The sequence below is a fragment of the Sminthopsis crassicaudata genome, chromosome 6 (genome assembly GCF_048593235.1).
Source record: "Sminthopsis crassicaudata isolate SCR6 chromosome 6, ASM4859323v1, whole genome shotgun sequence".
Taxonomy (NCBI): domain Eukaryota; kingdom Metazoa; phylum Chordata; class Mammalia; order Dasyuromorphia; family Dasyuridae; genus Sminthopsis; species Sminthopsis crassicaudata.
The window spans coordinates 238,369,449-238,381,385 of record NC_133622.1 but is presented as its reverse complement, the minus strand read 5'-3'; the positions used below and the strand labels follow the sequence as shown (position 1 = coordinate 238,381,385).

The window sequence follows — 11,937 nt, the reverse complement described above, 5'->3', positions numbered from 1 at the left end:
AATATAAGTGAAGACCTAGCAGTACCAGATTCCAACCTAATTACAAAATGGTAATCGTAAAAATAATCTGCAATTTGCTAAAAAGAGAGTGGTAGATCAATTGAATAGATTAGGGATACAAAAGTAGTCTTGTGTTTGATAAACTGATAGATCCAGATTTTGGAATAAATACTCACTATTTGACTTTTTTCTCCCAAAAACTAAAAAGAAAAATAAATAAATAAATATTTTTTAAAAATCTTAGCGAAAGATTAACATAAATAGCGAAAGTCTAACATAAATTTATAATTTGAAAAAATGGAAATTTGTGTGATCATAGATATTTTAGTTCCTTTCATCTTTAATCATTTTAATGTCATTATTATGTGTTTTCAATTTTTAAGGAGTTATTTATTGAAATGTGAAAAATCCTAAGTTATTATTGTCTCAAATAATTTCTAAAGCACCTTCAAGGACAAATTCAACAAATATTTTCAAAGTACAAGAGTGGGCTAAAATAATTTTATTTTTGTTTTTGTTTTTGTGAATAGGTATAGATAGATATAGATGTAGATATGTCTGTGTTTACATATATATATATATTTATATTTATGTATGTATATACTTATATGAATATACACAATATAAATATATGAATGCATATGTGTGTATACTATGTTTAATATGTATAAAGAAGGAGAAAAAGAAGCAGAGGACATAATATGTTCTTTTCCTCCTGTTCTACAATTTGCCTTGATATAGTGGCATGTATCAATAAAAACAGAAAATCAATGTGATAAATTATTCTTAGATAGTTTAATTTGGAGCCAAGAAATTTCTATTGTAATCAATAGTCATATAAGGAAATATCCTTAACCTCTTAAAACACATATTTCTTCATGTGCAATATGGAGATAATGATATTTGGACTGCTTTATTCATAGATTTTTTTTTTTTTTTTTTGAAGATATAGATCCTCATTGGTGCTCTGCCAAGCATTTCAGAATCTTTTTGTGTGAAATTATGTGATGGATCTTTCATTTCCTTTGCAAGTCTTTGAGCCCACACCTCTTAATGCTTCCAAAACCTTTCAAAACCCATATCAAAACATTCATTTTTGTAAGTCTGTCTGTTTGGTGTCTTGTTAGTATCTTTTCCCCTTCAAATTACATAAAATACATTTTCTATCTTTTTTTCCCCCCGTAGATTCCATCTTCCCAGTAGAAAAGTGAATTTGTTAAGGTTAAGGATAGTGTATTTTGCTTTTTCTTTTGGATGTATGAGGGTGTGTGTGTATGTGTGTGTGTGTGTTTGTGTGTGTGTGTGTGTGTGTGTGTGTGTATTTGCTTGGTGATCCAAGAGCTATGGACTTAGGCTAAAATAACTGACTTCAAATTAAGACTCACACAATTACTGACTATATAACATTGTACAAAACAGCTAAATTTCATATGTCTCCATTCTCTTATTTATAAAATATGTATTATAATAATTTATCTGTAGTCTAAGATTCCTGTGAAGATAAAATAATATATTTTAAAAATACTTTGCTAACTTTAAAATGCTATAATAATGCTTATTACTATTGTTCTTATTATATTTATTTATTTTTTATTTCTTGATCAGAAAATAGTGTTATTTCTTTAGAAATTGATAAATACTGATTGAATTCGACTAAACTGACATGAAATGAATTGGTATATGGAAAAAAAATGATGGATATTTTTGTAATGGTTTACCTGACCTAGAAGTCTAGGCAGGGTTGACTTAATTAGTATTGTGTTGTTAATTAGGTATGAGCTAAGATTTATTTTGGGTTTAGATGAGTTTTGGGCTTAATATATAATATAGATAAATGGGGGTGAAGTACTTTAGATAAGCTTGCATCTGACTTTAAAGAATTTAGAGAGAGGTTCCTATTCAGGCTTTAGCTGGAACTGGATTTGAGAGGTGTATCACAGACTGAAGTGTCAGTCATACTTTAAATCAGGAGTCAGAAATGAGTTGTTTTATACTGGAGGGAGCAGTTTTCAAAGGTGGCTAGGTAGAAAAGTGTAGACAGTTCTGGGTCTGGAGTGAGGAAAGTTCATTTTCTTGAGTTCAAATCTGTCCTAAAATATTAACTAGTTGTGTGACCCTGATCACTTAATTATGTTTGCCTCAATTGCCCCATCTGTAAAATTAACTAAAGAAGAAAAGGGCAAACTACTCTGTGACTGGCATGTAGAGAAAAAAACAAACAAACAAACAAACAAACATAGACACACTAGTGCATGGTTGGTGGAGTTGTGAAATGATCCAAGCCTTCTGGAACATAATATGGAACTCTACTAAAAGGACTATAAAATTCTTCATACTCTTTGACACAAGGGTGCTACTACTAAATCTGAATCTCAAGGAGAATTTTAAAAGATGTGTAAACAAAAATACTTATAGCCATTCTTCACATGGCAGCAGAGAATTGGAAACTGAGGGGATGACTATCAATTTGGAGATAACTGAACAAGTTGTAGAATATGTACTATTTTGATATGGAATGATATTGTACAATAAGAAATGACAAGGAAGAGCATTCATGAAAAATCTGGAAAGATTTATATGAACTGATGCAAAGTGGAATAAGTAGAAGCTGAATTACTTTGTACAAAGTACAAATTTGTACAATGATCAACTATGAAAGACTTAGTTACTCTAATCAATACAATTATCCTAAATAGTTCTACTGGATCATAATGAAAAATGCTACCTACTTGCAGAGAAAGATCTGATGAACTCTGAATGCTAAGTGGCAGGCATTTGCACATAAATAATACATCAGTCCCACTTTCAAGAAGCTAAGGTAAGGAAATGAAATTTGACATTAAAAAAAAAAATAGGTAATATCTATAACAACTTCTGCATATCTTCCAAAAGTCACATGGTACATCCAACAATCTTTATATGTTCCATCTTTAAAAATTCATCTTATTGTGTCAATATTCTTCTAGTCAAAGCCTGTGATGGTGAATCATAGAATATGACCTCATCAGAACAATCTAATCTGAAAGTCATACAAATAATAAAAAGATACATGGGAGGTGGAGCCTGTTTCAAAAATGAATTTTAAATGAAAATTGATTAGGCAACAAAATCAATGGAGCATATAACAAAGGTGAATGATGTAGAATATTCATGGAGTAACAATGTGAAAAGAGATACACTAGCCAACTATAACATTTATAAGCTCATAATATTAAGCATCACCAAGAGAAGTATTCTATTATATAAAGGGTACAATCCTTACAGAATTCACAAAAGTCTACAATCCTACATCATAGTATTGGAATAGCAATCATAATATTTTGAATATGAAATATGATCATACAAAATAAAAATAAGTATTAGGATGAAACAAAAATAACAATTGGGATGATATTTCAGTGAGTTATCACAGTGAATAGATCTCAGGATCTATAATTAGAAAGATGTGGCTTTTGTCTAGCCTCAGACTTATTAGCTCTGTGACCTATATGTCATACAACTTCTATTTGCTTCAGTTTTTCATCTCTAAAATGGGGGTAATAACAATACATATCTCCCAAAATTGCTGTGAAGTTTAAATGACATAATAATTGCATAGTTCTTAGTACATTTCCTAGGATTGTGCTATATAAATGTTATTTATAATATATTCATCATCATCATCATCTTGCCAAGTTACAATTGCATTTATAGATTGTTTGGATAGGAGAGCATAAAAATACAGATAAACAATTTCAGCTCTTTGATTATGCAGACTCAGAATCAGTGAAAATCATCAAAGGGCATTATGGAAATAGTGAAGCAAATCCCAACAATTTTTACAAAATGTATCTATGACATAACCATTTAGGACTGTTTTTTGTAGAAGAAATATAGGCAACACACAGTGCAAATTGAGATCTCAACTTTTTTTTGGAGGAATTGACTCATTGTATGAGATCAAATAAGGCATACGGCACAATCACTGAGCCATGACTTTGATACATAAAGTGATTGGAATCAAACTTCTAGTTAAAATCATTCAATAACTCATAATGTTTAAGCCACATTGAACAATTTTTTGAGAATAGAAATCTGGACAAGTAAAATAAGACTTTGTGTAAATAGGATAAATTATATAAACTTTCATAGTTGCACTGAAGGTTATTTCCTTAAGATTATCATTGGAATAGATTTATATGTACCAAATTTTTATGTAACTCCAAATATAAAAACTGCTATATTAAAATATAGCTGTAACATAACATGTAAGACATCAAGTATAAATTAAAGTAAACAAACAAAAATAATGTATAACATCTTGTTCTGGGACTGTTTGTATCAGAAGTGAAAAAATAGAATTAGATATAATAATAACAATAATGAACTTTCAAAGATGATAAATAATCATACAGTGTCAGAAGTGATTTAAATCTAGTTATTTTATATCTATAAAACTTTATCTTCTATGACATCTTACCTTTCTTTTTGAAAAATAAAACATAAAAAGACCAATTTCCAATTTGATTATTGATATCATTATTTAACTCTTGTTACTTACAACAATTGGAATATGTTATTTCATTTTAAAAGATTGTCAAACCTTTCTCTTTTTTGCATCTTTAGGTATATACATACATACTTATCATATATGTATGTGTATATATATATATATATATATATATATACATATATATATATATATATATATATATATATATATATATATGCTTTTTTTCCAATTCTGAACAAAATACCCCTACATTCCCAGATTCTGTATCACATTATAACCCCTGAAATTCAGTTTGAAAATGAACCTGGTTAATTTATATTGAGAACTTGAAGCAGGGATAACTTCAAGGTAAAATAAATTGATTATTTTTTTTCCCTTCTCTTCTTTAGCATATAAATTAAGACATCACAAAGATATCCCATGGCATAAAAATCTCATCATTAAACATAACTGAACAATATTATTCAAAATATTATTTTTACATTATTAATAGAAAAGACAATTTCTTTTAAATATATCACTTCATTAAAAATGAATTTATCTTTCCTGATGAACCATGACATTAATTTTTAAATTCTGTTTTTACTTCCAAATTATCTTTGTCCATTCAACCTCTTCCTCCACTAATTGAAAAGGCAAGAAATACAATGCTAATTATCAATAGGAAGTCATGCTAAATATATTTCTATATTAAATATCTTGCAGAAAAAGAAGCAAAAAAATAATGAGCAAAAGATACTTCAAATTGTGATGAAAGTAAATTCATTAGATGTCAATCTGGATATGTATAGCATTTTCATCAAATCCTGATGCTCTGGAAGAAACAGTTCCAACAAGAATAAAAATAGGGTTTCTAATGCTAATGACAAAAAATCCTTTTTTCTTCACATATTCAAGACAAGTTTTTTTAGCCTCAAAAAAACAAAAACAAAAAAAAAAAAAGAAGCTTGAGGAATTTAACAATATTTTAACCTTTTCTTTTTGGAATACCATTGTTTGGCCAGGGCAACCATTACTTTACTGCTTGCTGGACATCACTTTTTCGTTCCAAAGCTTCCTCATGGCATTTTTCATCTCTGTATTTCTCAGGGAGTAGATCAAAGGGTTCAACATAGGAGTAATGACAGTATAAAAAACAGCCAGGGATTTATCAATGGGGAAGGTATAGACAGGCCTAACATACATAAAAATGCAAGGAACAAAGAAGCACACAACAACGGTGATGTGGGAAATACAAGTAGAAAGGGCTTTTTGTCGACCTTCCAGACTTTTAGCTGTCAATGAATGTAGAATGACCCCATAGGAAATAATCAATAGTAAAAAGACAGTTGTGCATATTGCTCCTCCATTGGCAACCACTGAAATGCCAATTATATAGGTATCTGTACAAGAAAGTTCCAGTAAAGGATACATGTCACAAAAGAAGTGATCCATGACATTGGGTCCACAAAATGTGAGCTTTACAATAAAAATGAGATGAAATATTGAATGCATAAAACCTCCAAACCAGGACACCACCACAAGCAGAACACATATATGCCATCTCATAATGACTAAGTAATACAAAGGCTTACAGATGGCTACATAGCGATCATAGGCCATAAAAATGAGGAGAAAAACTTCAGTGCCTCCAAAAAAATGTTCTAAGAATAGCTGGACCATGCATGCTTGGAAAGAAATGGTTGCTTTTTCTTTAAGCATATCAAGGGTCATTTTAGGGACAATGACACTGGAATAGATAGCATCTATAAAAGACAAGGAGGCAAGAAAGAAGTACATAGGGGAATTCAAGTTCTTACTTCCAAGGACAGTCATGACTATCAGGCTATTGCCCACCATAGTTAAAATGTAGATAATTAAGAATATAAAAAATAGAATTTTTTGTACCTCAGGGTTCTGGGAAAGCCCCAGGAGGACAAATTCAGTTACATTGTTCCTGTTTTCCATGTGTGTGTGGTTTTGGGGGAAAATGGGGGAAACTAAGAGTTTATTGGATATAACATGAGACTTGTAGTTATGAGAGTCTCGATTTCAGTTTCAATATCTGACCCTTTTTAGGGATGATCTGTTTAATGTTTATGGGCTTCACTTCCCTTTACAGAATACTGATCATAACAATGAAGCATTAATTGCTTTTCTGAGCTTATGGGGTAGGGGCAAGAAATGATGAATATTCTATCTTCAAAATTTAATTTCACATATAAAAGTTGATTAATCTTCTGTACTTTGGCAGCAGTCAGAATTTACCTATAAAGATAATTATGAAGCATAAATATTTTATTCATCACAGTTCATATAATTTTCATTTCTCAATCTATCTCTCCCTTCTATATGTCATTCCCCAATCGATAATCAAAGAACATGAACAGTCAATGTTCAGATGACAAAATTAAAACCATCTATAATCATATGAATAAATTTTCTGTATCACTATTGATTAGAGAGATAGGCTAAGATAACAGGAAAAGAAAATTATAAATACTAGAAAGCATGTAGGAAAACTGGGACACTAATGCACAGTTGGTGAAGTTGTGAAATGGTCCAACCATTCTGGAGAGCAATGTAGAACTATGACCACAGAGCTATCAAATTTTGCACACCCTTTTGACCACCCTTTGTGGTAGCAAAGAATTGGAAAATTAGCAAATGTCCATCAATTGGAGAATGGCTGAATAAGTTGTAAATATGAAGATAATGGAATATTATTGTTCTATAAAAAATGATGAACAAGCTGATTTTAGAAAATCCTGGAAAGATTTACATGAACTGATGCTGAACAAAACAAACAGAACCAGGAATACATTGTAAACAATAATAGCAAGAATGTGCAATGATCAACTATGAAAGAGTTGCTTTTTCTCAGTGGTTTATTTATCCAAAACGATCCCAATAGACTTTGGACAGAAAAAGCATTCTACCTCCAGAAAAAAAGAGCTATGGAGACTTAATGTAAATCAACACATACTATGTTCCCTTCTTTTTTTCTGTTTTTTTATTTCTCTCCTATGATTTTCCCCTTTTGTTAAGATTTTTCTCTCCCAACATGATGATTCATAATGTATTCTATTAGAAATAAATAAATTTTTAAAAATTATATATCATATATGTATATGCATATATAGGTGTATATATATATATATATATATATATATATATATATATATATATATATATATATATATATATATATATATATCCCTCCCTTGAAAGTTTATGAAATGTCTTGCCCATAGTTTCTCTTCTTTGTAATAAAGGAAAGAAGACCAAAATTCCTAAACATTTTGTGATAATTTTCTCATTATAATTTTTTTTTTATCAATTGTTCTATTTACATTGTTGCTATCACTATGAAGATAATTTTCAATGTTATCTCTATTTTGCTCTACTTTAATTAAATATAAAAAAGCTAATGCTCATCTAAAATCTAGATATTCATGTTTTCTAATAGTACACATTCTTTAATATTTAAGAATTCCCCAATAAATGGACTTCAAAATTGTTTTTACATTTTGCTATTACAAAAATTACTTTAATGAATATTTTGGTGCATAAATGACTTTTTACTGCAGTTTTTTTAGGTGATTCCTTGGAAATGTATTTTCCCATTGATGGTGGAATATGCCTTTTAGTTACTTTTTGAATATAGAAACTTTTAAACTAAGGAATGAATGCCTTCTAAGATTCCCAAAAACATTTCCACTATAATATATTTTTTTCTTATAAAGGAAGACAATACTTGGTAATGATTCCATATGGAAAAAGAGGCTAATCCACAGAAATGTAAGACTATGATCGAAGGTACTTTTAGTCAATAGCCTAAACTATATCACTAAAACTATTCTGAAATCAAAAGCATATGCCATTTTCTGAGTATTTTCCTAAGCCTTCTCTTAATGCTTTTCTAGATTTTTTTGCAAAGATAATCACTTCACCGTAGATAATTCTGTAAATTCTGTCCTGTGTATTTTACATTTTAAAATAATTTGGTGAATAATCTGTTTCTTCATTTATATTTTAACTACTTATATTAAAAATGATCATGTAAAATTATAAACACTTGGAATTCTTGGTAATGATTTAATTCTTTATTTTGATAAAATGATTTTTTCCTACTTCTCAAGTGATAAAATATTCATTCAGATGAGCATCTACTCTGTAATCTTAAAGCAAAATATACTTTGGGATAAAATCAGAAATGTTAATGACTTTTATAAATACATTACCTCTCCATGAAGTCAACTGTTCCGTGGATTAAAATCAGATATGTTTTCCTTAGTACTGAAAGATGTCAGCTTAGTGCAATGAAAACACTATTTGCCACCCTGCATTCTATTTTCATCTCAGAGATAGAAAAGTCCATGGTTAATTCATTTTAGTATAAAAGGCCACATGAGTCTAATTTTTCTCAAATTTCTTATCCAATTCTTTCACATAAGTCCTTTTTTCCTAACAGTTTCACTTCTTTGTTTAGTTGATTCCATGTGAGTCCATGGATTTAGTGATGATGTATATATTTTAATGACAAAGGAATATTTTATCCATATTTAAGAAAAATACCATCCTGAGTCTGAGAGTCCTTCTAATACTGGTTTTTTAACTCCTCCTTTAATTAAATCATTTGAGGAATCTGCCCAGAAATCAAAGGTAGTCAACAAAATCATTTAAATTAATATCTCAGGAGATATCTCAGAATTAATAACTTTTAATTGCATAGTCAAGAAAGAAAAAATAGTCTGAAGAAGAAAGCAGTAGAGACATTTGCAAAAGAAACTATTTCCTTACATATGAGGGCTATTAAAAGACTTTATGTGCTTTCTTTAAAGTTGCACCAAATGACAGTGAAAGACTAGGTATTCTAATCTCATAAATAGGTAATTTTCTACAGAATTTAGTCAACACAAAAAATAATGTATCCATCATAAACATATGGATAAATTAATTTTTCTGACAGGTCCTATAGAAAGAAAGAAAGTACAATTATTATTAATATATTTATTAACTTTAAAAATTTTATACTACTTATTACTGGAAATAAATCTATGCTAAGCTTCATATTTCGCATATATTTTATAAGTCAAAACTTTTCTAGGACATGAATATTAGAGAATGGTTAATAGACGGTAGTTGGATAAGAAGTAAATGTTTTATTGGATTTAGACAAGAAATGTAGAGATGTGAAATTTAAAAAAATATATTTTATTATTGTCTTACATAAAAATACAATTTTCAACTATTAAAGGAGAGAATTGCCCAGACAACCTGAGTTCTCACCTTGTAATCCTAACACCTACCCCTTTTTTTTTGATTTAGAATACAGGGTGGTCATGACCTTGAAACATAAATCCATCAATATGGGAGGCATTACACGTCATTACATAGATTACATAAACACATAGTAACATAGTAACTTAATACATGCTAGAAATATGTAACAAATAACATGATGAAATAATCATAAATTGAGAATTTATAAATGGCCATAAGTCCATTGTCCATTAGTCTCATCTTGTGTTAGAAAATCCAGTGATTCCTGCTGGTTTTAAAGTTCTTTAACAGTCCTCTTATTTGCCATGCTCTTTTAGTGTCAGATGTTTCTTAGATTTTCTCCTTTGTTTTGTGGTCTTTCTCTTTTTCTGTCTCTCTCTAGGTGCTTGTTGCCACCCATCTGTTTTCTTCTTCATCTGTTTCCTTTTGTCTGTTAAAATACAAGCAAACCCTGTCTCCCAGGCATTTAACCTATCTAATTTCCTTCTCTTTACCACTTTCTAAATCTCTTCTCATCATCTGGCAATTACATTAGAGTTGTTTGCACTGGACAAAGCCCTGTTGGTTTAAAAGGCCTGTATTTTCCCCAAGTTTAATCCATTTCTGTAGACTGATTGCTTTTTTTGGCTGATTTATCAGATGATCCCTTTCTTCCATGGGATTACTTTTTGGCAGATAGATCACATCAGAGTCCAGACCTTCTAAAGGCTTTTTGGGTGTAACCTCAGTTGCAATCCTGCTCCACCTATCCTTTGATTGATATCTTGAAGCTGGGCTCCACTTCTCATTTCCCTGGGTCAATCTGCATTCTGAGGCCCAGTGGAAACCTTTGTGACATTTTGTACATAGGGTTTTAGGTGTTCTCTCACCCTGTCTTCTCAGTCTATCTCCATATCTACTTTGAGCTCTTAGATGTCCAATTTCTCCACATTGGAAACATCAACGAATTTCTCTAGAAGTCCTTTTCATGTTCATCATAGTCTGGGTATAAAAAGCATGTGTTCCTACTTTGCCCCCATTGCCAGTGAGTTTCTGCCTTCCTCTCACTTACAGAATCCATTCTGGGGAAACAACACGTTTCTGTTCCTGCTTGATGGGATGCACTGGCTGAAGCAGCAGCAGCCAGCTGTGCTTGTTGGGCTGCTTGCTGTATCTGGCGCCATTCTTGCCGAGTCAGTTCTGCTTGCTGCTGGCGAGCTTTGGCAAATAATTCCTTTTGTTGTCTTAGTAGTTCTTCTTCAGGAATGCCAAGGTTTTCCAAAGGAGAGTTGGCCTTTCTTCTTTTTAGGGCTACCGTTTTGCATTCTTGTAAGACTTCTTTCACTTCACTGATATAGGAGTCAAAGCCCAAACTTGCTAGAGCTTGTATGACATGATCTGAAGAGATGTTCTTCTTTTTGGATTTGTTGCAGATCTCGTTGGCCTCGGAAGAGATGAGGTGGATGAATTCAGTGCAGCAGTTCACCACCAGTTCCCGGGCATCACTGGCCACCCGGACATTGGGGAGAGTCTCTTTGATCATCTTATTGATAGCAGCTCTGGGGATAGTAAGATCATCATCTTTGCCTGATGAAGAAGCCATCTTCTCCTCTCAACCTTCCTCCTGGTGTTTAAAAATTCCCTGGCCTGCAGAGACCAGAGAATCTTTCTCACAAGAGGGCACAGTAGCCTCTGGGGGCAGTGTGGCGGGGACACAAGCCCAAAGAGCCAGATGTGAGTGTGTGTACGCGCTGTGCACCCCTGTAAGGGTTGACTTGGTATAGTGAGCACAGCAGAGGGAGGGAAGGAGCCAGGCGTGGTCCAGGAAGTGGAACAGTTCAGCACCACCACCTCCAAATCTCCTCCTTAGGGGGGCGGGCTTGTCTCCACAGGTCCAGTCCCCCGAGCCCTAGAGCTATCCAGGGCCTGGACTGGCCTCTGCACCAGGCAGACACCCCACGTGACACCCCACGCAACACCCCACTCAGGGGCTCGCTGTCGCCAGGGCTGCCGCTGCCACCAAACTATTCTTGGAGCACTGGCACCAATGCCATGGAGGAAGCAGGAGCAGGAGGATGTTAGGATTACAAGGTTAGAACTCAGGTTGTCTGGGCAATTCTCTAGCTCAGAATTCCTGGACTAGCTCCTCTGAAGGGCTCAGAATAAGTCCTGGCCCCACCTTGGGTGCCAAAAATGTAAAG

General features: G+C 32.3%; 1 protein-coding gene and 1 pseudogene across 1 annotated transcript; both read right to left on the bottom strand.

Annotated features, from left to right (window-relative positions):
* Nucleotides 1–5,509: 5,509 nt before the first annotated feature.
* Nucleotides 5,510–6,439, bottom strand: LOC141546214 (olfactory receptor 4A47-like). Its single transcript, XM_074273902.1, has one exon. It carries the CDS (start codon nt 6,437–6,439, stop codon nt 5,510–5,512), a length of 930 nt encoding a protein of 309 aa, XP_074130003.1.
* Nucleotides 6,440–6,703: 264 nt separating this feature from the next.
* LOC141547403 (protein Dr1 pseudogene) lies at nt 6,704–11,339 on the bottom strand (annotated as a pseudogene).
* Between the last annotated feature and the right edge of the window lie 598 nt (nt 11,340–11,937).